We start from the raw sequence: 27,785 nt of genomic DNA, 5'->3' as shown, positions 1-27,785 counted from the left end.
GATGGTAGCTCTGCTGCGTTCCTTGTCAACCTCAGACGCGCGAGCTCGAGTTGTAACTCGTATTCGGATTAAAAGTTTTTGGCATGTCTCGAATGTCCTCAACCTTTTCTAAGGTGTCTGACCTTAGATCTACGCCCAAGTACCTTGGGGGTATGTGCTGCAGTAAGCAATTTTGTGTGCGCGCCTATGTTATTGTTTATTTGTGCATGCTTTGTGGCTGGTTTCTTGGGGGAATTTTGCAGTGATGTTTGCGAGTGCACAAGCACCTGTTGAAACAAGACTTGCGATGTTGACAAACTTTCAAGCTTGGAAAAGAAACTTTACTTAGTTTGTGCTTCGGTAACGTTGGGGCTTTGGTGCAAGGAAATAAATATGCATTTGTGAAATTTAACGGAAAAGAAAATGTAGATGCAAGAAAAGGTGATTATTACTATCAGTATCAGTAAAGAGAATTCTAACAGCTTGTCAAAGTACATGTATAATCTGAGACCTTGACAGTTATTGACTTACTAACAGTGAGTCTGTTCATGACTAGTGAGCCAGTCGACTGATGATCAAGGTTCATAGACTAGCATCATCTTCAGCAGGTTTCTTCATAAGTGCATGATTGTTTCAGCAGGTCCTTAGGCATACATATTTATGTTTTGCTTGTATGACATATTTGTTCATGTACGCAAACGTTTATCATGCTGTTATGGTGCATGGGGAGATGTGCAAAATATGCAGGTCACTGTCATTTAAATTTATTTAGAAATAGCAAGCTTCATGCTTAACTGTTAACAATATATTCACTTACACCTGTGTGAAAATGTATTGATCAGTATCAATTTTGACATTTGTTTACTCAGGCCAAAAAAAAAAAGGTGTGGTTAAGGCAACATAGCCAAAAAAATAGGGTAGGAAGGTAGGCAATCACTTTTTTTTTTATTTTACTTCTTTTTTTAATGTGTACAAATTAAACCTACTTGACAGGGAAATAAGTGTGCGACTCGAGCGCTTTCGCTTTCATTGCGTTTTCTGCACTCGTTTTTTTGTTTTTGTTTTGTTTTGACAAATGTAATAAAAAGTTATAGGGTCGGCCCCTACAAATAGGGTAGGTCGACCACACCTATTTTTTTTTTAGGCCTCATGGATATCGTTATACATGTCTTTAAACGTTTTAATTTTTTCACTTGACTTAAAGTACTGTAAACTTGCAATTTCCGGCAATTTGTTCAAATCCATATAATAAATATGACCCTCCACCACGGAATGAGTCGCATGTCACCTTTGCATGATTTTCATATTTTTACATTTTTCTAAAGAGTTTTGTATGCTCTATCCAGTGGTGAAAACCGTTTTAGAAAAGAGCAAAAACTGTTTGAGTTATAAGCCTGTGACTAAGGTGACCCTCACACTTTTATTAAGCCTAGTGCAGAACCGCGCGAGGTGACATGCTACTCATTTCGTGGTGGAGGGTCACATATATGTTAACAGATAGATTAGAACAAGATTTTTGTTTGTTTATTTGTTTGTTTATTTATTTACAGCATGAGCAAGTCTGGCTTGAAGGTGTGTGTATAATTGTGTTCTTTGGCTGTGAAAAGGGAAACACTTTTGCTTTGCCACTTGTGGTGCAAAGGTATTTGCAGTACATGTTACAACTAACACGGAAAATATTGCTTTTCATAGGGGCCTGCTAACAGAGCATATTGGAACAGCTTTGACAACAAAAATCACCAGACAGCGAATATAGCAGAAACAGAACACAGCAGAGAAGAGGCGATAAGACACTGAGAAGCAAATCAACTCGTACTCTATCTTTGAAAAGAGGGCAGCATCAAACAGAATGACAACTGTAGACAAGATTTCTGAGCCAGCGGGTTGTCAGACTCCAGACGTTCATCAGTGGAGGCAGTCGTTAAGGTCGCCAAGCCCTAGCGGCCGAAACAAAGTGGCGAGGTCACGAACCCCATCTCCGGGTGGGCGTGGTCGAACGTCTCTGCGCTCTCGCAGCCCCTCCCCTTCCCGTGTCACCATAATTAAACATATGAAAGGTATTTAAAATGTTGTATTTGTAAACATGTATTTATTTATTTACTAACTCATTTATTCATTCACATAGTAGATATGGTAGAGACAGAATGTGATGATAAAATGACACAGGCTGAAGTAGAACTGTAAATGTACAACACTTTTGGACTGAATTTAAACACTGTCTATATGTTCAATATTTTACTGAAGATATTCCATGTTATGCAGTCATTAAATATATTTTGTTACAGTCCTGTAGAGAGCAGCAAAGAGGTATCTTGCTAGTGTTTGACTGTGAGGTTATTCAGGGTTGATGATGTTTTGAAACGTGCGTTTGTGAACATGTACGGTTTCTTATTATTATTAACATACCAACTAACAAATTTGGTATTGTTTTGTTTATTGCAACAACTTCAAAACAAACTTTGAATTTGTGACCCATTTTACAAAAATTATTTTTTGATTTACAATGAGACTTTTTTTGCTTTGTAAAAATTAGCAATAATTCTGACAATTTTCCCAGGTAAAGTGCACTTTTGTAGGTTACTATTTTAAACTGATATTATAGTATGAATTTATCTAACTTGAATTATGCATTCTTCTAGTTCCAGGTCTGTTGTGTCATTTATTCTAAGATTCTTATTTATGCATTTATTGTATAAATCAGTCATAACTCTCAGATTCAATGCTTATACACTATGTCCATAAATATACCAGATGCCCAGTTTTGTTTGTGTGCATTTTCTTTCATATTTGCATGCTTCAAGGTTACTTTGGCATTTTGGAAGGGGGACTAGCGCACCACACTATCACATGTGTTACCGGATTATCCCCCTTTCAAAGTACTTGGCTTTGTTTCAAAGGGCTTACATGGTAGAGGATAAGCCATGCAACTAACACTGAAAATATCACATTGTATCTTCAATCTGGGTTTTAAACATATTTAAATTCTTGGAAAGAATTCCTTCGAGACGTGTCACTTCCATTGAACTTTGAAAAGGGATATATGCAACTGTTATAACTTTAGAATTTTGATGAAGAATGTGGATTGTAAGTTAATTAACTGACATTTTCTGCCACAAAGGAAGTGAGTGTTTTGTTCAACTTGCCTCATTCAGCTAGCTGTTGGGGTTGCTGAAAGTGTGGTATCAACATCTATCAGAATGGAAAATGCCCCCCGCGGGTTAGGGGGAAGAATTTACCCGATGCTCCCCAGCATGTCGTAAGAGGCGACTAACGGATTCTGTTTCTCCTTTTACCCTTGTTAAGTGTTTCTTGTATAGAATATAGTCAATGTTTGTAAAGATTTTAGTCAAGCAGTATGTAAGAAATGTTAAGTCCTTTGTACTGGAAACTTGCATTCTCCCAGTAAGGTCATATATTGTACATGTACTACGTTGCAAGCCCCTGGAGCAATTTTTTGATTAGTGCTTTTGTGAACAATTAACAAGTGGCTCTATCCCATCTCCCCCCTTTCCCCGTCGCGATATAACCTTGAACGGTTGAAAACGACGTTAAACACCAAATAAAGAAAGAAAGAATGAAAAATGAACCCATTAAACAGCAACCTTTTTGTAAAACATGGCTCTGTATCCCCATCGCCATTTCACTACCACACAGAAAATGTTAACACACACACATAAACACACATACACACACACACACTCGCAGAATCAGTCAAAACAAATGTAACATGTTCTGCTGTATATTTGCAGGTGCCTATCTAACAGATGTGGACAAGACAGCGTCAAAGAAGCAAACAATGGCCAATTCTCTGCGCAAAAGCACTGGAAACATGGCAGAATTCTCTAGCATGGCGTGAGTATCTCACACAGTCTAGCAACTGCAAATTTATTGAAATGGGGTGTCAGTGTTTTAACCTGTTTTGTGTAAAGCTGTGTGCTGTGAAATCTGCTGATGTCATTCTTAAAAAGATGTGTCTTTTTCAATATTTTTTTTCGGAAGGTGTGTGTGTGTGTTCGAGAGATATATATATGATTCTTCTGGTGTCATTCTGGGTACAGTCATAAAAGCATTTATAACTACATGTATGGTAACAGTCTTATGGCATAGCAGTAAATAGCGATAGTCAAAGGGCGCTGCAAAACTGAACTTCTAATTCAGTACTTGTATTGACGTGTTTTGTGTGTGTAACTGTAAGAATTTCCCTTTTAACCCCTTCACTGCCACAGTATAACAGCATTTTCCGAACGGTCTATGGGAAAGAACTGTGTTTAGAACCCCTACAAGTGCTTAGACAGTGGTTACCTCCCATTTAGTTTTCAGAAATGTCCTGAAATGTTGTTGACACAAATCCCACGTATGAGATACGGTTATGGGCGTAGGACAAACCGAAAATGACCACGTATTACATACGGGGTGGGCAGTGAAGGGGTTAAAGGCACTTTTTGCTTTGACCCACAGTGGAACACCCCATGTAAGACTTCCTATTTTAAGACCTAGTTTTTTTTCAGATTTTCTATTTCTAAGGCCAAAAAAAATAATAGGTGTGGTTACGGTAACATAGCCCAAAAAAATAGGGTAGGAAGGTAGGCAATCACTTTTTTTTTTTTTTTTACTTTTTTTTCTAATGTGTACAAATTAAACCTACTTGACAGGGAAATAAGTGTGCGACTCGGGCGCTTTCGCTTTCATTGCGTTTTCTGCACTCGTTTACTTGTTGTTTTGGGTATTTTTTTGACAAATGTAATAAAAAGTTATAGGGTCGGCCCCCAAAAATAGGGTAGGTCGGGTTACCGTAACCACACCTATTTTTTTTTTAGGCCTAACCACTGTAAATTTACCTTCATTTTAGAGTGTCTCCTTTTTAAGACTTGATTATCTCAGATTGTTGGAGGTCTTCAACAGGGGTTCCACTGTATATCAGTTGTTGTTCAACCTGGAAAGTTTCATTCTAAGAATTCTTTCTGATTTTAGGAAAAGTATGACAAAAGGGGGCGAGGCCCACAGCAATATTGAGACAGAATACATACGCAACCTGCAGCAACAGGTCTACTTCTTGGAGCTGGAGGCTAACTACTTGTATCCTTCTGCTGTTTGGATTGGTGTTCGTGTGGTTGTCAAAAAGGGGGTGGGGGGGGGGGGGGGGGGCAATTATGATAATGTTGTTTTGCACCCTCATGGTGAAACCATTAGGGGCATGTTCCGGGGTGTTGCCCCGACTTTAGATGAGATACACAGGTGTGTGCGTGTTTAGGTGTAATCATTCACCAGCATTATGGCAGCTGGTCTTTTACTTGCCACAGTGGTGACACGGGGGTGGAACATGGATACCGTCTCTGAGTCTCTGCACATAAAGTTGATCCGCCCCGGCCTGGGTTCAAACCCGTCACCTTAGGATCACAAGTCCAGTGATCTAGCAACTGAGCTACTCAGCCCCTGTGAGATGGGTCTGTAGAATGTGACGATAGATACAGTTGAACCCGCCCTTGCGACCACTTGAAAGCAACCACCCGCTCACAACGACCACCACAAAGAATCCCAGACGAATTTTTGTTTGATATCATTCACATTTCCATGGCGACCATCGGTCTAGAACGACCACTTTTGGTTGGCCCCTTGGTTATATGTAACTTTATAGACAGGTTAGACTGTATTTGCTTGGTCAAAGAGTCAAAATTGCAATAAAAAAAAGACCAACGTGATTTCATTCCTTGACAAGAGTGACAGACGTGAACAGGCTCGCAAGGCGGCAGACACACATCCCCAGATGGTACAGGAGGCTGACCGCATGTTGTCCAAACTCAGGGTGTGTGTTTTACTGATCTGCAGCAAGCATCATAATATTGACATGATTTGTTTTAGACTCCCCCCCCCCCCCCCCCCCCCCTCCCTTTTCTCCCTGAGCCTGGTTTCTCAGATTGTTAGTTTATAGCCTCTGTACATTAACTTCCATGAAAAGATTCCCTCATAATATTGACATGTTTTGTTTTAGACTCGACCCACCCCTCCCCACCCCCCTCCCCCCCTTAAAAACATGGTTTCTCGGATTTTTTGCTTATAACCTCTGTAAATGTACTCCCGTTTTAAGACTCCCTCCTTTTTAAGACTCCCTCCTTTTTAAGACTCCCCCCTTTTTAAGACTCCCTCCTTTTTAAGACTCCCTCCTTTTTAAGACTCCCTCCTTTTTAAGACCTGATTTTCTCAGATTTGTGAAGGTCTTAAAAGGGAGTTTCTACTTTATTTTGATATTTATCCATTTCTTTTTGTACTTTTTACAGCTAATGCAGCAAGAAATGGACGCCATGGCCATAGAGTTGCAGCGGAAGGATTCAGCCATCGGCATCCTTATGGCAGAGAAAGAGCGACTTCAAGAACAGATCCGCGACTTAGCAGGTGAGCGCTGTAGTTGTAAAAGTTAAGTGAGACGGTGATAGCACTAGCCGTTTTACAAACCGATCAAAAGTAACCTGTTCTGATAAACAAATGGAAGTAAGCGCTCAGCATGTGTAGTAGAGTAAGTGAGAATTATTCGGAACATTCTCCTGACACCTGAGAGAATAACAAGCATTGAAATGAACAAGCGACTTTCATCCTCAAGAGTAATCTGTTCTGAACCTGGTTTCATTAAGAACTGAGGCACAGGTCTGTATCTCAGATGATAAGGCCAAACAAAAGTATATGTTGGTTTAGGGTAACGGGACCAAAAATAATAGGGTCGGTAGGTCGGCTTTTTTAAAATTTATAAAATTTTTGTAGTCTCGGTATGGTTGGCAAAATGTGCCAAAGGTGAGTTTTGGGGGATTTTTTGTTTTGAAATGAAAAAAAAGTTTTAGGGTCGGTGGGAAAAATTGGGGTCGGTCGGGTTACCCTAAACCAACATATACTTTTATTTGGCCTAAGCAAGCTAGCTTTGCAACCAGTTTGTCGCTATTATCGTGTAGGTTTGAAACCTAGGTTTGGCGAGGGATTTACTTTCCAGAGGCAACTTTGTGCAGACGCGTCTTAGGTCCAAACACCCCCTGTATGCACGCATGTTCACTATAAAGATCCCAAGCTCACAGCAAAAGTCTCGGGGCAGGAAAAGCATGAACACACCCATGCATCATCATCTGTCGTCATCTCATGATCATTGTATCTCTAAAGTTTGACGAATCAAACCTAATGCCGGCTAGTCGAAGATGATAGCTGCATGGGGCTTGCTCGAGTGGTATCTTAACCTATTCTCTGCGTATTATTAGCCTGTCATGGGGTGGGGTGGGGGGTGGTGAAAATAACTCAAACCGGTAACGCTACTTGACTGACCATTTTATTTCTGATATTTTTAGATTAAAATATGTTCAGAGTTCAGGGAATCTATGGAATCCCAACCCCTGTGGCTGAGTATTAATTTTATATTTAATTGTGATTTTATTAATCCCTAGAAGAATGTAGGTTTTAAGATCCTGTCCTATTTTACTTCTCAAAATGTTATTGCAAATTGTGGAGAGAGGAAAAACCCCACTTTTATTTGTGAGTTAAAATGAACAAATAATGTAGTTCGGAGAACAACTTCATTTAGCATTTTACAGCAACACAAAAAGTAGTGTGCAAGTCTGATACCTGAATATTGTACACGAATGTTTTCCACACATTTTATAAAAAAAACACACAGGAAAGGTATGTTGTGGGAATGTTTAAATATTGACAAAACAGAACGTTACTTTCACAAAAATATCGACCCAGTGGTCTTTTAAGTGCTCAGACAGACACTAATTAGACAAAAATTATCTGAGAAAATGTTAATTGAGCCAATTGCAGGGAAGACACAAGCGAGGCATTTTTTTGTTGTTAATGCTGAATTTTGGAGCGTTTTTTTGATTTTGGATTTTCATACATTTTATAGCATGATCATTGATTGTCAGCTGATTGATGGATTGCGTGATTGATTGATTGATTGAAATAGGGAAAAGTCGATACATGTTTTCAACTGTTGGTGAACGCACATATTCAACTGTTGGTCAGCGCATGTGTTCGAGTGTTGGTGAGTTTTACAGCATAGGTAGAGATAAATAGACAGCTGTAGGTAGAAAAATAGATTCATGGAAAAATGGATAGACTGCAGACAAATAGATATATGCAGGAACACAGGCTTGCAGAAAGACATATAGATGGTTATTTTTATTTTTATTTTTATTTATTTCTTGTTCACCTGCAGATAAATTATAAGATAATTCATTGGCATAGAGTGGTTTTGTAAGACAATGCTTGATGCGCCTTGTGTCAGTCTGTGGATGTGCTGCAATGTCTTGTGTGACTGACAAATCAGGAAATTTAGACGGGCGCAGTGGCCTAGTGGTAAGACGCCGGTCTCCCAAGCGGAAGGTCGTGGGTTCGAATCCCGGTCGCTGCCGCCTGGCGGGTTAAGTGTGGAGATTTTTCCAATCTCCCAGGTCAACTTATGTGCAGACCTGCCAGTGCCTTATCCTCCTTCGTGTGTATATGCAAGCACAAGACCAAGTGCGCACGGAAAAGATCCTGTAATCCATGTCAGAGTTTGGTGGGGTATAAAAACACGAAAATACCCAGCATGCTTCCTCTGAAAGCGGCGTATGGCTGCCTAAATGGCGGGGTAAAAACGGTCATACACGTAAATATCCATTTGTGCAACCAAAAAAAAAAGTGAACGTGGGAGTTTCAGCCCATGAACGCAGAAGAAGAAGTCTTGTGTGACTGAGGAGCCCGATCCTGAAGATATATTCAAAACAAAACAATTGATTGATTGATTAGTAGTTAGGCAGGTGGTTAGATCAGGTGGATAAAATTAGATAGATTAGATAGGCAGTTGTGTTTATGGACATAAAGATAGTAGATAGATATTTTGTAAATAAATGCACAGGCTGCTTTTTGCTTTTTGTAAATAAATGCGCATGCTGATTTTTGCTTTTGTTATTGCTTTATCAATTTATTATGCTATGTTGATTGGCACATTTAGTTTTCTTCTATGAATGAAATTTCTTGGAGTTGAGTTTAAGCAAGTGAGTTTATGTAATGTTTGGATGGTTTTTCTGTTTATACTCTCAGTTTGAACTTTATGTCAATTTTTTTTCCCTCCAGATTTGACGTGAATCAACCATGCATTCATCTAAAACATTTCTTGCTTTAATGTAATCACTAGAGATTTATTAGACTGCTTCACAATCAGATAAACAGATTGTAAAAGAAAAAGAAATTCAAAATTGGAGAAATACCTTTTGCACTTCAAGTGCCCTTGAATTTTGTTTGAATCGAAAAGAGTTCTGCTGCAGTTTTGACTCAAAACAATATTCCTGTGTAGACGCTGCAAGCACATACAACTGCAGTGTGCAACTGTATTTGCTTGGTTAAAGAATCGAAATTGCAATAAAAAAAAAAGACCCTCTATCAGTCTGTTATTTCCATCACAGTCAGTATTTTTAGTCATATTTTAAAATGACTGAACTTGTCACGTCCAGGTGTATGGAGCCTCTGGGGCTTTCAGTCATGCCAATGGCAGCTACTTCTTTGAAAAAATACCAAGTTTCATTGACTTTTATGCAAGGAGTCAAAACTTGCAATTTTTATGTATTAATTTTGCTCTATCTCCGGGAAGGAAAGCGTGGCCTTAGATGAGGCTCACAGCAGGTCCCGCACATGAACTAATTATGTCAAAACCCTACATCGAAGTCAATTTGTCTTGGCGAGAGAGGGAATTCTTTCTGTTTTTGGTACTTTACGTCAAGACATAAATGTGTTTGATTAGAATTTTAAAAGATGGTATATGGGTCCATTTTGGCATAAAGCACACAGCCTTGAGCCCCACGAGAACATGATCTCGGGGAATGTAAATTATATTTTGACGGGGGGTGCCAACTGACAAACCGCATAAAGTGTCGTTTGTCTGGCAACATTAAAGGTATGTAAAGGCATCATGTGTGAGTTAGCTGTGTAAATCTTTTGACTGTTTACATTTTAATCTGCGACAAAAAGAAAAATGGTTGCTTCAGCAATGCTGTGACTCCTACACTGCCCCTTTAAATGCAGACACTGCATAACTGTTGCCAGGGTTTAGTGAAAGTCTTATCATTGGTTTCATCTCTAATTTTCAGTATTTAATCTTATTCCTTAGATGTGCGGTCAAAAGACAAGCGCCTGTTCACGGATGAGGTGGTGACCTTGAAGACAGAGAAGGACAGACTGGAGCGAGAGCTGAGCCGTAAAGACGCCCAACTTCTGGAGGCCAAGTCGTCCATTGACAAGAGTACTGTGGCCCTCACTAATGCCGAGACCAAGATACACACACTGAAAGCTCAGGTACATCCAATGTTTTCTCTTTTTAACAGCTGACTCCTCTTGTTACAGGCTTGCTAGACTGATTTCCTTCTGCAGTTGACACATTCAGTAAATAACTTGTGGGAGAGTGACCTTTTCTTGTAAAACCTCTACCAAACATTGTAAGGGCCAATCACTAGCAAGGGGAGTGTCGGAAACACGTGCTCCCGTCCAAGTGTTTAAGAAAAAAAAATCGCTAGTGATTGGCCCTTTTCAATGTTTATACGAGGTTTTGCAAGAAAAGTTCACTCTTCTACAACCCATACAGACACAACACAGTTATTTAAAAATATCGTCTATTGGACTTTAGATGTAGTCTTGATTGTCCAGTTAAAAAAAGTTAACACTATAGTTTAATTCAGATATCACATTGAACGTCTTTAGCGTAAATTGACATTGACACACATTTATTTTTTTTCAGCTGGAGCAGAGAATTGAGCAGCACAAGATGACCCAGCTGGCCTTGGATGAAAAAAGGTCAGAGTTGGTTTCCATGGAAACACAGCTGAGAGAGGTCGAGGACAAATTCTACAGCAGCACTGTTCAGATACAGGACAAGGTCACCGAAGATCTGAGGGTATGTGTTTTATTTGTTTTTTTACGTGTTTTTTTTAATGGTGTATGTATGTTGTGTGTCTGTATGTGCGTTTGTTAATGGGAAAAATTGGTACGTTTGCATCTAGGTTAAGGCATTCATAGTTTGTGTTTTGGTTTTCCTAAAGATTTTTTCCACCTTTGGACGGGCGAAATGGCTTGGTGGTAAGACGCCGGCTTCCAAAACGGAAGGTCGTGGGTTCAAATCCCGGCCGTGCCTGGTGGGTTAAGGTGGAGATTTTTCCAATCTCCCAGGACAACTTATATGCAGACCTACTAGTGCCTTATCTCCCTTCATGTGTACATGCAAGCACAAGACCAAGTGCGCATGGGAAAGATCTTGTAATCCATGTCAGAGTTCGGTGGGTTATAAAAACACGAAAATACCCAGCATGCTTCCTCCGAAAGCGGCGTATGGCTGCCTAAATGGCGGGGTAAAAACGGTCATACACGTAAAAATCCACTCATGCAAAAACATGAGTGTACGTGGGAGTTTGAGCCCACGAACGCAGAAGAAGAAGTTCCACCTTTGGATTGAAAAAAACAAAAATAAAAAACCCTAGCAACCAAAATAACAAGTACATGCGTTACTGACCAACACTCAAGAAACAAGTGGTTTAATCAACACTTAAGAAATAGGACAGTAACAACCAAACTTATATTACCTGGAAAATTATCTGTTTTCTATGTGTTTCTTTAGACTACTGGTACGAGCAAAGCATTTGCTGGTGTTACAATGAAAGAAAATGTAAAGTAATTTTTCATGCTCACAAGCAATCATTGTTACAAAATGCAAATGTCTCTTCTTTTTTGCACAGGATGAGATTCGCCACCTGCGTCAGAAGCTGAAGGAGACGGAGATGAACGCGGAGAAGGATCGTTACCTGCGTGACAAGATTAACGAGGACAGCTCCCACCTGGTGAAGGAGAATGCCGCGCTTAGCCAGCAAGTCTTGGAGCTAGAGAAACAGCTGGACAGGGTGAGAGAAATGTCTGGTGGCTTGCAGTCATTTTCTGGTTGTATTGTTCTTGAACCTGATCGCTGCGTTTTACTATAGTTGGCTGTATATGTGTCTAATTTGTGACTGATTTGGTTTGTTTTCAATGCTCTGTTTACTGCCACTGTTCCTTACCGCCTGTCCCTACCTATTTTCGGATCCCCCCTAACCCCCTCCAAAATATTTGTTTCCTATGACAAGGCAAACACAAATTTAGGGTCAGTAGTTTGGTTACTTAAAAAAAAAAATTAAAAATTATTGAAGATTTTTATTTTATTTACACAGGCGCATGTGGCATTCTACTACATGTAGCCGTAAATGTGTGTCCCCCGAGGTCTGAGGAGAGTGACTGTTCCTGTAAAGTCTGCAAAATGAAGTCTTGTCATTTTTATTTCATTCTTATTTTCCTTTTTGAAGGGCAAAAAAACTGTTCGGGTCGGGAGGACAAAATAGGGTTGTTGGGTGAATCGGAAACATTGAAATTATTGTTTGGCCTTATTCACCTCCGGGACAACCTGTGTCTGGCCTGTCTGAAAACACCTCCGCGTGAGGGATTTTGCAGCCAGCGCAGTAAAGATAAAGAGGAAAACATTTTCTCTGCTTGCGCGGCAGCAAGCAGGATATGTCTCTGAACTGTACTTGCAATGGTTGACCAAAATTGGACGCTGATCAATTCCATGACTGCCATCACAGTTCTGTAGTGCACCTTATGTATGGACAAAAACTTCCGTGTGGGTGTGCCTTAAAATTGGTAGCCTTGTAGTCCAAGAATGATGGTACATTTTATACATTTGCATGGGTGGGATTCTTCCGGTATATGCCGGAAATCTGGATGCGTAATGTCTGTGGTGACGTTTTTTTGGTTGTTAATTATACAAATCCTTCAGCGCCTGGGCCGATGTGAGCCCCTGCTGTACTGTACAAATGCCCAGGGCTGTTCTAGTACGGACAGTTTTAAATTTTGCAGTGTTCACATTCCTGGGATAAATGGACTCAAAAAAGAAGTAGTTACCTTGTTTGTTTACACCAACAACAACAAAGATCTTTCTCACCGACAGGTTTAAGGAGGAAGTAACTGTTCCAAATCGATGTTCAGTGGAATCCCCCTGTTAACACCTAAAACAATCTGAGAAAATCATATCTAAAACAAGTCGCGTAAGGCGAAAATACAACATTTAGTCAAGTAGCTGTCGAACTCACAGAATGAAACTGAACGCAACGCAACGCAGCAAGACCGTATACTCGTAGCATCGTCACTCCACCGCCCGTGGCAAAGGCAGTGCCAGTGGAATTGACAAGAAGAGCGGGGTATTCGCGCTGAGAAGGATAGCACGCTTTTCTGTACCTCTCTTCGTTTTAACTTTCTGAGCGTGTTTTTAATCCAAACATATCATATCTATATGTTTTTGGAATCAGGAACCGACAAGGAATAAGATGAAAGTGTTTTTAAATTGATTTCGAAAAAAAAAATTTGATAATAATTTTTATATATTTAATTTTTAGAGCTTGTTGTTAATCCAAATATAACATATTTATATGTTTTTGGAATCAGCAAATGATGGAGAATAAGATGAACGTAAATTTGGATCGTTTTATAAAATTTTTATTTTTTTACAATTTTCAGATTTTTAATGACCAAAGTCATTAATTAATTTTTAAGCCACCAAGTTGAAATGCAATACCGAAGTCCGGGCTTCGTCGAAGATTACTTGACCAAAATTTCAACCAATTTGGTTGAAAAATGAGGGCGTGACAGTGCCGCCTCAACTTTCACGAAAAGCCGGATATGACGTCATCAAAGACATTTATCAAAAAAATGAAAAAAACGTCTGAGGATATCATACCCAGGAACTCTCATGTCAAATTTCATAAAGATCGGCCCAGTAGTTTAGTCTGAATCGCTCTACACACACACACACACAGACAGACAGACACACACACACACACACACACGCACATACACCACGACCCTCGTCTCGATTCCCCCCTCTATGTTAAAACATTTAGTCAAAACTTGACTAAATGTAAAAAGGAGGCAGACTTCTTCAACTTCTTCTGCATTCCCAGCCACGCGAAAACTTCAATCCGGTCTGTAGGGCGAAGCCCGCAGTCCGCCGTAGGGAGGGAGATTTAAAATGGGTGTACATTTACAGAAGTAATAAACAAAACATCTGAGAAAACAGGGTCTTAAACGGAGGAAGTCTGAAATTGGGGGGGGTCTCAAAAAGGGGGTTCAGCTGTAATTACTTGTGAGCGTTGCCCATAAAAGGAAGCTGCTCTGTCTCCAGGAACGGGGACTGCGTCAGAGTAACGAACAGCGACACTCGACGAGCATTGGTGAGGTGGTCAGCTTGCGTGACAAGGAGGGGGCGCTCAGGCATGAAATCGACAAACTCCAGGAGCAGCTGAAGCATGAACAAGGAAAGAGCAAGCAGTACTTGGAACAGGTGAGAGTTGTCATTCAGTGCTGATTATTTGTGTGGGTTTTATTTTGTGTGTTTGTGAGTGTATGTGTGTGTGGGCGTGCGTTCGTTCGTGCGTGCATGTATGTTCGTGTGTGTATTTGAGGAGGCCATGCTAGAAAAACAACAACAACTGGAAATCTGGCTCACTTAACATGTTCTTCTTCTTCTTCTTGCGTTCGCCGTCACACCATCAGTTTAGTCTGCGAGACGAATGACGTCGTGGCTTCCAGGTCTTGTCTGCTCCCACAGAGTTTGGTGCGGAGAGGGACTGATGCTGGCCACACTTTGTCTCTGATTGGTTTGAGTTGGGGGCATGTCATTAAGACATGTTCTGGAGTCTGGTCTTCCAGACCACAGGGACAGGTTGGTGATGGGGTCAGCTTCAGCTTCCTGAACATGTGGGCGTTGAGGCGACAGTGACCAGTTCGTAGTCGCATGATCACTACTTGCTGCCATCGTTCTAGGAGATGATATGCGTCTCTCGTGGATTGTGGTCGCATTGCTGCCTTCACGAGGGTTTTCTTTTCAGCGAAGCTGACTGGGTTGTCTGGTTGTTCCTCCCTGGCTCCGAGTTTGGCGAGCTCATCAGCTGTTTCATTGCCTGGAATTCCGCAGTGTGCTGGAACCCATTGCAGGACTACTCGTCGAGTCTTGGCAAGCTCCTGGAGTTTCTCCATCAGACGAGGAAGTTTGTTTCCTGCAAGGGCTTCCAGGGCAGACAGTGCATCGGAGAGGAAAACAACTTGGGGGCATTCGCTTTCCGAGTCATGAATCATGGAGGCTGCTTGCATGATGGCCTGAACTTCTGCTGCATAGTTTGAGCAGTACTTTCCTGTTGGTATCCCTGCTGTAGAAGTGTGCCCCTCAGGAGATCTGACAAGTACACCTGCTCCTCCATTGGCCACGGCGTTTGTTGCTGAACCGTCTGTATACGCGTGGATCCAGGCGTCTTCAGGGTACCGTTCAGCAATCATGGCGAGTGTTAGGGTGCGCCTGGCAGTGTCGTTCTGGGAATCTCTTGAGGTAACGTAGGGGACTGTGGTGGAGATGTGAAGATTCTTGTAGTCTTCATTCCATGGCTGCGGCAGATCTGAGAAGCTGATTGGTAGTGCTGATGGAGGTACAGAGGCTTGGTGCTCTCTGGCAAGTCTCTTGCTTTCATGTAAGAAGCTGCTGCGCTTGAGGCGGTTCTTTGTCAGGTTATCCATCCTCTTCTTCATCGGATGTACAGGCAGGCACTTGAATTTCTCTGTCTGAACCATGACCTTGGCGTCTCTTCTCTGACTGAGGGGTTGAATGGCAGCAACTTCTTCCATGGCCTTTATTGGTGTGGATCTCATCGATCCAGTAATGATCCTGAGGGCTTGGTTTTGGACCCTGTCCAGTGTCTGCTGGTGGGTCTTCGCTGCTGTAGACCAAGCTGTGGAGCCATACTCAAGATGGGGCCTGACTGCTCCCTGGTAGACTCGCTTGAGTATCTCTTCGTTTGCTCCCCAGCTGGTTCCGGCTAGCTTCCGCATGATGGCAAGCTTGCGCCTGGCCTTTGCTTCAGCATTGTGGATGTGGGGTTTCCAGGTCTGCTTCTTGTCAAAAGTGAGACCAAGGTTGCCTCGTCATCACTTCTCAAGGGTGTGTCACCAAACTTGATGGTTCCAGTCTTTTGTTTTGAGGATAGGGTGAAGAGTGTTGTGGAGGACTTTTCCTTGTTGATGGCAACACACCATTCATCTGCCCATGCCGCCAGCCGGTCAGCAGCCAGTTGCATCCTGTAAGTGGCAGTTGTGGCGTATTCCTCCTTGCACCACATCACCAAATCATCAGCATATAATGCAGCGTGGATACCTTTGGGAAGAATTTGTACAAGGTCGTTGATGAAGACCAAGAAGAGTGTAGGAGAGAGGACTCCTCCTTGTGGGACACCATGTCGCAGTAGTATTTTCTTGCCGACTCGACCGTTGACTGAGATTCTTGCTCTGCTCTAGGATCTGATCCATCGCAGCATGTTGCTTGCGATTCCACATCTCTGCAGTTTCACGAGGAGACCATCAGTCCAGACCTTGTCAAAGGCTTTCTGTAGATCAATCCAGGTGGCGAAGAGGACCTTCTGTTCCTGGAATGCATCTTCTATTTCTTGGGAGAGATAGGTTGCCTGGTCTTCTGTGCTGTGAAACTGTCTGAAGCCTGCCTGTTCAGGAGCCAGGATGTTCTCAGTCTCTAGATACCAAAGCAGGCGCTGGTTGACCATCCTCTCTAGGGTCTTTACAGTGCAGCTGGTCAAGCTGATTGGTCTGTAACTAGCAGGCTTCTTCTTGTCCTTTCCTTTCTTATGGATAGGAATCATGATGGCCTCTCGCCAAACTTGTGCCAGTTTGCCTGTGTCCCAGCTGAGATTGAAGACCTCCAGTAGTTTCAGGACAGCTGTGTTGCCTAGGTGCTTCAGCATCTCGTTCGTGATCCCATCTGGCCCTGGGGATTTCCTGGTTTTTAGTTTCCTCAAGGCAATTTGTAGCTCATGAAGAGTGAGGGGTTGCTTCATGGGTTCCACATCTGTGTGGTGTTGTGGCCGCTCTCTCTGTTCTCTTCTTGCTTCTCTTTGTTGGACAGGACTGACAGGTACATTGCTCTCGTCTGCATAGTTGTCAGCAAGACGGTTAGCTGCTCGTCTCCCTGTCAGCATCTCTCCGTTCTCTTCCAGTGTCACATTCTGGCTTCTGTTTTCTTCATCATTGAGCTGTCCTACGACTCTCCACAGCTTCATTCCGTCTCTCTCAAGATTCAGCGCAGCGGTTTTTTCTCTCCAGCTTTTGCGTCTGGCCTGGATCTTTGCCTTGAGAAATTCAGCCTTTGTCTGCTGGAGCCGTAGGTGGTTCTCATCTGATGGGCTACCTTCTGCTGCCTGTCTGGCAGATTCCACCTCATCCTGCAGTTCTTGTAGCTGGTTGGTCCAGTATGGCTTGTACTCTTTGCGAGCACCTCGTGGGATAGACTCGTGGGCTGCTTGCAGGATGCAGGCGTTCAGGTCTCTGACAACGTTACTGATGTCTCTACCTTGGACATGGAGGTCCTTGGTAAGAGTGTTTGTTCGGTGTCTGAAAAGACTCCATTTAGCCTTCTTGTAGTTCCAGCGAGGGTGGACAGGGTAGTTCATGGTGTTCCTGTTGATGGAGAGGAACACTGGCCTGTGGTCACTTCCTCCTAACTGCTCTCCCACCTCCCTGGTGACGTCTCGGTGGACATCTTCGGTGCAGAGAGCAAGATCTGGAGTGGAGGTAGTGCGCCATCGTCTGGAGTAGAAGGTTGGAGTATCATCTGGGGAGTTTATGAGGATGAGATGGTGTTCATCTTGCCAGTCTTCCACTTCTTCACCCCGGCGATCCATCTGACTGTAACCCCAACTCTGGGAGTGAGAGTTGAAATCCCCTACTGCGAGAAAGCTCGAGTCTGGGACTTCGATGGTGTCAAGGGATAGTGGACGGTCGTTGGGGCAGTAAAAGTTCAGGATCTGCAACTCTGTGTCATTCAGTTTGGCCCGAATCATCTGGTACTCTGCTCCCTCCATGTGGACGGCTGTTTCGCAGGCTTGGATGTTGTTCCTAACTAGTGTCAGGACTCCGCCTTTGCGTCTGTCAGCTCTGTCCTGTCTGAAGCACTGGTAGCCTCTGACCTTGAAGGTTTTTCCCATCTGCAGGTGGGTTTCTTGAATGCAGCAGACGTTGATGCTCCTTTCATGCAAGATATGTTCTAGCTCTGTCTTCTTGTTCATGACTCCTTCTGCATTCCAATGCATCACCATAAAAGGTTGACGCTTCTTGGATGTTGAAGTGGTTGTTGTGCTACCAGTCGCATTCCTCCTCCGTCCCCTGGCGCAGCAAGACGGACGAGAGGGACCTCCAGTAGCTGAGGTTGGGCTCCTTTGAGGCTTGGAGCCCGGCGCTGCCTCACCCCGGAGGGACCTCAGTGGGCGAGCGCCATGAGTGTCGCTTCTATCTGATGGTGTCATGGTTGGCGTTGATGCGTGGTACCATGGTTTATTAGAGTGCGCCGTGCAGCCCAGTACCTCCGTCTTCAGCACTCGAGGTTTCTGTCGGGGTTGCCTCACCCTTAGCTCATGGCCCGTACGTCCTACCCTGAGAGCACAGGGGGGAGGATTTGCCGGGATCCCACCCGGAGCTAGGGTTTTAATGCGCCCATAGTCGCATTAGATGAGTCCCGTCGAAGGGCGATGGAGCATTTCGAAGAGAGTAGCAGTGCCGCCTGCTTCCCCACTCCACCCTGGTAGGAAACACCGCCAGTTTGGTCCGCGGCCGCAAGCGGCTGGTCTTCATATCTGAAGTCCGTTCCCCTATCCGCCACCCGGGGACGCGCTGGGTTGGGGGTGGTCGCCCCACTGAAAGTCCCACACTGGGTTAAAGAAGTTCAGCCTTTCCCAGACTTAACATGTTGATTTTAACAGCCATAATTGCTACAGCAGTCCCTCTCATGAACGGACACCCTTGGGCCATAGTAAAACTTCGCATGTTCCATGTACTCCACTCCTGACCAAAACTACCCCCCCTCCTGATGGGTACACGTGCACTCAAGTTATCAGGGACTGTCATCACGCCTGTGATCTTTGTACCAAGAGCCGGACTGCTCTGTTATCGATTTTGTTGTGGTGAAAATGTAACGATGGTCTGTCCGTACATTGGAGGTATGACCTGCTGTTGGGACAAAAGATGTGTCCGCGTCCACGTTTTGCAGGTGTCCGTTTAAGGGGGGGAAAATATAGAAGGAAAACACTCCGTGCCGAGCAAATGTGTCCGTACATGTCAGGTGTCCGCTCATGCCGGGGGCCGGCCGTACATTGCAGGGACTACTGTAATAAACTTTCGAAACAAATGGTGGATCTTAAACCGTGTGTGCATGAAGATGCATCACTGCAGTGAAAGTTTTATACAGCATATCCAAACTTGCAAAAAATGAACACTTGTGGCTACTTCACAATGTCTTTGGTGAGAATCCCTTTTCACACGCTCTCAAATGTGCCATCACATTTTATTTGTTTGTTTGCTTGTTTGTTTTTCTGTTGCCTTTTTGCCCCCATTGTCTGTTTTTATTTGTGCATGGCAGGGGTGACTTAGTAGTTCCCCTTGTCCTGACAGCTCATCAGTAGTTGTCACCCTTGGTCCTTTTGAGAGGAGTCGGGCTCTCTCGATCTCTGTCTTTCTCTGTGTATCTCTATCTCTGTATCTCTCTCTCTTCAGGGAAATGAAGTGTGTGTTTATTAGTGTGCATGCGTGCGTGTGTTTGTCTTAATAATAATAATAATATGGGAGATTTATAGAGCGCTTTACGTTCTCTAAGCGCTTTACAATGAAAAAAAATATGAAAAAACAAACATACATATACATACAAAGCAAAGCAAAAAAGCACATGCAGCAGCATTCAGCACACAAGTGAACAACGAACACTACATCAATACAAGCTGCAAGCATACTAACACAGGCAAAACATTCAAACACCTGATCAAAAATGCACCATATTGAAATAAAATTAATCAAAATACTGTGTGAAGAAGTGTGTTTTAAGGTTTGATTTGAAGGAACAAAATGTTTGGCAGTGTCGGATAGAGTAAGGGAGAGAGTTCCACGCAACGGCAGCAGAGTGGGAGAAGGCTCACTGGCCATGCTGTTTGCGACTAAAAGAAGATAGACGGAATATTCTAGTGTCTACAGAGGAGCGGAGGGATCGTGAGGGTGTATAGAGTGTGAACAGGTCAGACAGGTAGGATGGGGCTGACCCAGATATTATTTTGTAGCAGATACAGCAGCACTTATATTGGATTCTCAGCTCTACAGGGAGCCAATGAAGTTTCTTTAGCAAGGGGGAACAGGACTGGGACCGAGGGGCTTTGCAGACAAGCCGGGATGCAGAATTTTGAACGCGCTGCAAAGGATGGATGACAGACTGAGGACAGCCATGAATGAGAACAGAATTTCCGTAGTCTAATCAAGAAAGAATGTAGGAGGAAACAAGGGTCTTGGTGGCATCTTCGGTAAGGTATGGGCGGATAGAACCTATTCTCTTAAGCTCGATGTAAGCGGACTGACAGACTTTCATAACATGAGGTTTCATGGAGAGATCGCTATCAAGAAAGATGCCAAGATCACGGACGGAGTCTGAGAATTCAATAGTGCTGCTGCCCAAAGTGATAGAAGGAGGGAGAGAGAGAGAGGAGGAGAAAGAGGATTTGGTGAAACGAATGGCTTCTGTTTTGTCACAGTTAACTTTAAGCTTGTTAGTGGACATCCAGAGTTCAACGTCAGCAATGCAAGACTGAAGGGAGGTGGTCATCTGGGCGTATTCTGAGGGAGTCGCTGAGTTCTGAAGCTGAGTGTCGTCAGCACACATTTCGTGGGAAACGGAATGTCTGTCGACGAGGTCAGTCAGAGGGGAGGTCTTTGTTACATGCACCACCACTGCAATTTCTCCATGCTGATAAAGTTGATTTGATTTGATTTGTGTGTGTGTGTGTGGTTTATTGCATTGGACTGTCATCTCTCTCTCTCTCTCTCTCTCTCTCTCTCTCTCTCTCTCTCTCTCTCTCTCTCTCTCTCTCTCTCTCTCTCTCTCTCTCTCTCTCTCTCTCTCTCTCTCTCTCTCTCTAACCATGACTTTCTCTCTGTGCCCAGTTGACCAACAAGGAGGTGTACGGAAACCAAACGGAACTGAAGGTCAACACGCTCCAGTCAAAGGTCAACGAACTCGAAGCCTTGCATCAGTCGAGCGAAGCAGACATAACACAACTCAAGCGTGACAAAGTCCTGTTGGTGGAGCATGTGGCTGATCTGCAGAAAAAGGTTGGTTGTCTGTATGTATGAAGGGAGGGAGGGAGGGAGGGAGAGTGGATGGGCGATACGATTATAAATTCTTTATTGACGAGGGTATAATGGTATAAGCAAATCACGTGGTTGAGACACACCCTCTCGCTCATGACTGGCGTGTAATGTCACGTTTCACAAATGGGAAGAAACTGTCGTTACATACGCACGCAGGGTATCGACTATCAGAATCGCACTTTCCCCGCGAGCAACGCATAATGTTTGGACCGATTTCTCTCCTCTCCTTGCTTCTTTACTTTGAGCACGTGTTGGCCGGAAGCGGAAGTTGAAATATTGGTCCGAGCTTCAAGCGGCATAACTCTGCCAAACGCTCATGTGGCAGTGACAGAGTTATTTCCCAAAATTGTCAACTCTCACTGTACATTTTCTGTGTCATTCAGATAGCGGAAAAGGACAGCACCATCATACTCATAGAACTGCAGGCAGAAATCGGAGCGCTGGAAATACATGTCTGTCTCTCTCTGCTCCCCTGCCTCAAGTCTTGTGTCTATGCATAATTTTTAAACGACCTGTGTTTCTATAATTCTCTCTACTTTGCCTGTGCCATTCAGATAGAGGAGAAGGACCGCAACATCATAGAACTGCGGGCAGAAATCGCAACGATGGACTCTCACCTCAAAACAGCGGACTACCAGAAATCGCTGGAGCTGAGCGCCCAGTCTCAGAAATGGGAGGAGTTTGGCCGTCTAGCTGAAAGCATGCGCACGCTTTCATCCACCATGGCGCATTCCACTACGCCGCGCAGCAAACTGCAGCTCTGAGCGGGATTTGAACCCAAGATGGCAGTGTAACTTGGTTTTTCAATATGCAGGTGGTTTGTACAGGATTAGCAAGGTCCATAGTCAGCCTAGGTTTGTTGCAGTGAAGGAGTGTGGGAAGCAAGTTGCTTCTTCTTCTTCTTGGCGTTCGCAGAGGTTACACAATCAGTCCAGCACTGGTGATAAATGTTGTCGTTTTCTCCAACTCCTGTCGACTGCCGTATAGTTTGGTCTGCAAGGGAGTTGGTGACGGCCACACTTCTTTTCGTTCCTCATCTAGTAAGGGACATCGCTGTAAGATGTGGAAGCAAGTTGCAGAAATGACGAAGAAAAAGAAGGAAGGGTATAGCAATTTTTTTTGTGCAGAAATGAAGAAAAAGAAAAAGTGACCTTTTTTGCTGAAGTATCAGGACGGGAAATGCATTTGTTTTTGTTGCAAAAACGAAGAATAAGGAGGAAGAGGGCTTATGTTGCCTGAATGAAGATGAAAGAGGAATGAAAGCTGAGTTTGGTTCATCTATCAATTTACAGTGTGCTAGTCCAGCAAGCAAGCTGCAGGTTCACTGAAAGCTCGTTCAGTATGGCAGCTTACAAGCAGCTCCAAACTTGCTGTTAACATCATCATCTACACCAGCATTATTGTGGTGAGCATTTGCATTCAGCAAATTGTGATGTTCATGACAGTTTGAGCTTGATCTGTATGATTAATGGAAGTGTCTGTACGAGGCATTGAAGTCATCTGTGTACCAGCCTGTTGCGGGGCGGGGATATAGCTCAGTTGGTAGCGCGCTGGATTTGTATTCAGTTGGCCGCTGTCAGCGTGAGTTCGATCCCAGGTTCGGCAGAAATTTATTTCACAGAGTCAACTTTGTGTGCAGACTCTCTTCGGTGTCCGAACCACCCCCCGTGTATACTACATTGGGTGTGCACGTTAAAGATCCCACGATTGACAAAAAAGTCTTTCCTGGCAAAATTGCTTAGGCACAGTTAATAATTGTCTACCATACCCGTGTGACTTGGAATAAGGCCGTGAAAAGTAAATATGCGCCGACATGGCTGCAATCTACTGGCCGTATAAAATTTCATCTCACACGGCATCACTGCAGAGCGCCTAGAACTGTACCCACGGAATATGCGCGATATAAGCCTCATTGATTGATTGATTGATTGATTGCAGATATCGGCTTGCAGGGGACAGGAGATAAAATTACAGAAAAATTAGAGCTCTGCACCTGTGTGTGTTAAAACATCATCAAGCAAAGAATAACTGTTTTTGCATGCAGAAAAAGGTTTTAAAAATTAAAAAAAAAAAAAGGTAGCATATTGTACTGTATGGCAGCTGGCTTTTCTCATTGAGAAAGCAGGCCAAAGTTCCATGAGGGTAACCTCACCGGGATATAGGATACCTTATCCTTATCGATTTTGTAATCATCACTCTGCCTGCGAGCAAATGAGCAACTCGACAAGTCTGCCAGTCGTCAGGCAGCTCAGTCCCAGCTTGAGGTTGACTCACACTTGTAGCAGTATTTTTTGGTTGCATTTGCAGACTCATGGAGCAAACTCACTCGGTCAACGTTACATATTGTGTACTTTTTCTCTCAGAATATTTTTAATTCACTTACCGGTACTGTTTTGCAACATTTAAACCAGTTTTTCAAGGCTTGTCTAAATTGCTATTTCTTGTTATGGTTCATAAGGACATTTTGATTTTAGTGGCATTCCCATGCATTCCGAAAGATTGGTGAATTTGTATATGAGATTTACTTCCTGTAATATTCTAATCATAGTGAACTTTTTCATATAGTTATTCACACTTTGTTGATTCCACTATACCTACTTAAGTGTATATATGGCTGCATATGTTAGATCTTCATGAATCTTTCTGCATGAAAGAAGAGGATACGCATCAGTAGCTGTAAATGTTTCTGTTAATTTTCAACAAATAAATTGTCCAAAAAGTTTTGGAGACTTATCTCATCTAATCACAGCTTTCCAACTATTTGAAAATTAGATAATGAAGTGCGTGTATGTATTACTTGTACATGTGCCCTTAAACTTAGCCATCATATAAAACATGTATTCTTTATCATAATGTAATCTTTTTTTAAATTTTTTAAATTTTTTTAAATGTAATCTATTATCTCAGGTAGCGAAATTTACTTTCTGTATATTGAGTTGCTTATGTACGTGTCTTTGTGATGAACTAAGCTGAATACAAATCTAAAGTGAAACCTTTGTTGACAGTAAAATCATCGAATGAAATATCATTATTATCAGAAATCACTGGTATCCTGAGAAAGTAAAAAGAAATACTGTCATAATGTTTACGAGTTTTCATTCATATCCAGCTAGGTAGCAAAAAACAGTGTTCATATGTGCTGTCGTACACCTGATTACACAAAAAGGACTACTTTTTAAACCTAAATACTCCTGGCCAGTTTTATTTTTTAATTTTTTAAATTTTTTTTTTTTAAACAGTACCCCCCTCGGGTTAGGGGGAAGAATTTACCCGATGCTCCCCAGCATGTCGTAAGAGGCGACTGACGGATTCTGTTTCTCCTTTTACCCTTGTTAAGTGTTTCTTGTATAGAATATAGTCAATGTTTGTAAAGATTTTAGTCAAGCAGTATGTAAGAAATGTTAAGTCCTTTGTACTGGAAACTTGCATTCTCCCAGTAAGGTCATATATTGTACTACGTTGCAAGCCCCTGGAGCAAATTTTTTATTAGTGCTTTTGTGAACAAGAAACAATTAACAAGTGGCTCTATCCCATCCCCCCCCCCCCCCCCCCCCCCTTTCCCCGTCGCGATATAACCTTGATCGGTTGAAAACGACGTTAAACACCAAATAAAGAAAGAAAGAAAGATAGTTTTTTACAGTGGAACCCCCCTTTTAAGACCCCCCCAAATTTAAGACTCCCTCCCTTTCAAGATCTTGTTTTCCCAGACTTTCTGTTCAGAACCTCTGTAAATGTACCCCCTCCTATTTACACCCCCGGTATAGGGGTGTGTATAGGATTCGCTCCATGTGTTTGTTTGTGTTCGCATATAGATCTCAAGAATGAACGGACCCATCGTCACCAAACTTGGTGAACAGGTTCTATACATTCCTGAGACGGTCCTTACAAAAATTGGGACCAGTCAAACACACGGTTAGGGAGTTATTGGTGGATTAAGATTCTACAAGGACTTATAGAGGGAGATATTAATGGTCAAAGGGAAATAACCTTCTCAGTTGGTGGCAGTGAGAATGGTTATTTCCCTTTGACCAACGGGGGTGTTTTTCCTACCTCGGAGGAATTTCTTGTTACGACCCGATTTTCTCGGATTTTTGGAGGTCTTAAAAGGGGGGTTCCACTGTATTGCATCTTGTGAGTGGTGTGGTTATGAGAGTGGCGTGGTTATGAGAGTGGCGTGGTTATGAGAGTGGCGTGGTTATGAGAGTGGCGGTGGAAGACATATTTTGAGCACTACCACTTCAGTTGACTGTTTCTGTGTAATACTTTCTGTGATTCTGAGATGAGTATATTTTGAAAGAAAAGTTTTTGATTTTCCAAGACTGTGATATGTGATTTCCAGTTGTGGATGTTCAGCAGCTTTTTAGATGTGGTTGAAAGCGCCGGTCAGTATTTGTGTTTAATTTTGTCTATGTCTGTCTCTGAGTTTATTCTTGAAGCATTAGAAGTCCTTGTCTTCTGAATTACTTTCGTCTACTTGGGAATGTAAGATGGTTCAGCATGCATGTTATATTAATCTCCATTTTAAGATTCCTTTCGTTTTTAAGAAATTTCTCATATTTATGGTGGTACCACTATGCAAAGAGTTTTAAGAACGTTACTACGTTTCACAGACATTTCCAAATGTTTTTTTTATGATGTACACATATTCACTGTGATATATCAGTAACACTGTTTGTAACATGGTAACATTTGCTTATATATTTCATAGCACTGTTTGGAGTGCTTTTAAGTCATACCCATTTTTATTCAAGTTCCATCCATTTTTCTCTGTCGTTTGACTGTGATAAAATCATAGTGGAAGTTTGTGTGTGCATGATGTATAAATATACATGTACCTCTTACAAGTATAATTATTTGCTTTTATGACTTGTGTGTATAGCCAGTAGGTGTGCTTAGTTTCAACTGAGAGTACTGCAGTAGAAGTTATATTTAAAATGCTTTGTATTCACAAATATTAATAATGAAATAAATTATTTTGACTTCAGATGAATGGTACAAGTATGTGTGTGAGTGAGTGAGTGTGTGTGTGTGTGTGTCAGTGTGTATATTAGTGTGTGTGTGTCAGTGTGTTTATTAGTGTGTGTGCGTGTGTTGTGTTTTATGTGGAATACAGGAATAATGACAAACCTGAAATTCAGTTTTCTTTTAATATCATTTGCATAATACACAGCTCTGCGAGTTCAGTAAATTGATGAACACGACTGAAAGAAACATACAGTAGTATGTACGCAGAACAAATGCAAAATTCTTTATGGTATGAACTGTATGTTATTTTTAATCCTTTTGTCACCAAGAAAGAACAATAATTATAACGTGATCTTTCTTAAACAGGAAATCGTACACAGACAAATCTAATGATAAATATCAATCCTTTTTAAGGACACCTCTCGTCAATGCTGAAATAAAATATGTTTTAAAAATAGATTTTTATTTGTACAAAATAACATTATGCTACATTCACCTGAAGAAAATGTGTGTTATTATGAATAGTCAAACTTACATGGACACAAGATTATAAACTTGACATTCATGCAGCACACTTGCAGGTATATAAAGTTATTTGAAAGTCAAAATGGTTACTGACCGGAAGCATTTTGTGTTTATGTTAATTACAATGCTGATGGAAGTTATTGCCTTTGAGCGCTCACACACACACACACACACACACACACATATACACACACTCAAACAAACACACACACACACACTAACACACACACATATACACACATATACACACATATACACACACACTCACATACACACATACACACATACATACACTCACACACACACACACATACACACACTCAAACAAACACACACACACACATACACACACACAGTGTCTCAAATATTCATTTCACAAACGAAACAATTAAAATCAAGGAATGTTCATAAATCACTATTCACCAATTTAATACAACACAGAACCCCCCCTTTTACAACCTCCACAAATCTGAAGACCCTGTTAGACTTTCTTTTCACAATGTTTATCTTCTTCTTCTTCTTCTTCGTTCATGGGCTTAGACTCCCACGTTCACTCATGTTTTTAGCACAAGTGGATTTTTACGTGTATGACCGTTTTTACCCCGCCATTCAGGCAGCCATACGCCGATTTCGGGGGAGGCATGCTGGGCATTTTCGTGTTTCTATAACCCACCGAACTCTGACATGGATTACAGGATCTTTTCTGTGCGCACTTGGTCTTGTGCTTGCGTGTACACACGAAGGGGGTTAAGTCACTAACAGGTCTGCACATAAGTTGACCTGGGAGATCAGGAAAAATCTCCACTCTTAACCCACCAGGCGGCAGCGACCGGGATTCGAACTCACAACCTCCAGATTAGGAGGCCGACGTCTTACCACCCCGCCACAGCGCCTGTCACAATGTTTATAAATGTACATCCATTTTAAGACTTCTGACCTTTTTTTTCTCTAATTATCTCAGAATTTTGGCAGTTTTGAAAAGGAAGTTCTACTGCAGACATGCAAGAAAAATAGCAAGGACTTTTATCTTGTGTTGTTTCCGTAGATTTCTGGAGGTG

At 42.3% G+C, this 27,785-nt stretch overlaps 2 protein-coding genes across 9 annotated transcripts in view; one reads left to right on the top strand and one right to left on the bottom strand.

Annotated features, from left to right (window-relative positions):
• Positions 1-15: 15 nt before the first annotated feature.
• On the top strand, positions 16-26,221 carry LOC138980599 (uncharacterized protein MCAP_0864-like). Of its 4 annotated transcripts, none has more exons than XM_070353507.1 (13): positions 16-150; positions 1,672-2,036; positions 3,729-3,831; positions 4,951-5,055; positions 5,704-5,782; positions 6,255-6,369; positions 7,919-7,996; positions 10,100-10,284; positions 10,724-10,879; positions 11,715-11,876; positions 14,183-14,341; positions 21,031-21,198; positions 21,792-26,221. In XM_070353507.1, the coding sequence occupies exons 2-13, from the start codon at positions 1,829-1,831 to the stop codon at positions 21,999-22,001; spliced, it is 1,728 nt and encodes a 575-aa protein (XP_070209608.1). In that variant the 5' UTR covers positions 16-150; positions 1,672-1,828; the 3' UTR covers positions 22,002-26,221. The 4 variants fall into 4 exon arrangements, with proteins under 4 accessions (XP_070209608.1, XP_070209610.1, XP_070209611.1 ...); XM_070353508.1 differs by having other exon boundaries at positions 37-162; XM_070353509.1 differs by lacking the exon at positions 7,919-7,996.
• Positions 26,222-26,365: 144 nt separating this feature from the next.
• LOC138980610 (beta-1,4-N-acetylgalactosaminyltransferase bre-4-like) overlaps positions 26,366-27,785 on the bottom strand; it is a 61,106-nt gene continuing 59,686 nt past the window's right edge. For all 5 annotated transcript variants that reach the window (XM_070353527.1, XM_070353530.1, XM_070353528.1 and 2 more), the window contains one exon: positions 26,366-27,785. This exon is cut by the window's right edge and continues 125 nt beyond it. In XM_070353527.1, coding sequence (XP_070209628.1) covers positions 27,751-27,785 — 35 coding nt within the window. In that variant the 3' untranslated portion in view covers positions 26,366-27,750.

Source organism: Littorina saxatilis, linkage group LG11, assembly GCF_037325665.1.
Source record: "Littorina saxatilis isolate snail1 linkage group LG11, US_GU_Lsax_2.0, whole genome shotgun sequence".
Classification (NCBI taxonomy): domain Eukaryota; kingdom Metazoa; phylum Mollusca; class Gastropoda; order Littorinimorpha; family Littorinidae; genus Littorina; species Littorina saxatilis.
Note: the sequence above shows the minus strand (reverse complement) of the source record. Positions and strands in the feature narration are given on the sequence as shown.

Coding starts and splice junctions, on each gene's coding strand:
- LOC138980599 (XM_070353507.1), top strand. CDS start 1,829: ATGACAACTGTAGACAAGATTTCTGAGCCAGCGGGTTGTCAGACTCCA. Junction 6,370..7,918: donor ACAGATCCGCGACTTAGCAG/GTGAGCGCTGTA, acceptor TGATTGAAATAG/GGAAAAGTCGATACATGTTT. Junction 11,877..14,182: donor TAGAGAAACAGCTGGACAGG/GTGAGAGAAATG, acceptor CTCTGTCTCCAG/GAACGGGGACTGCGTCAGAG.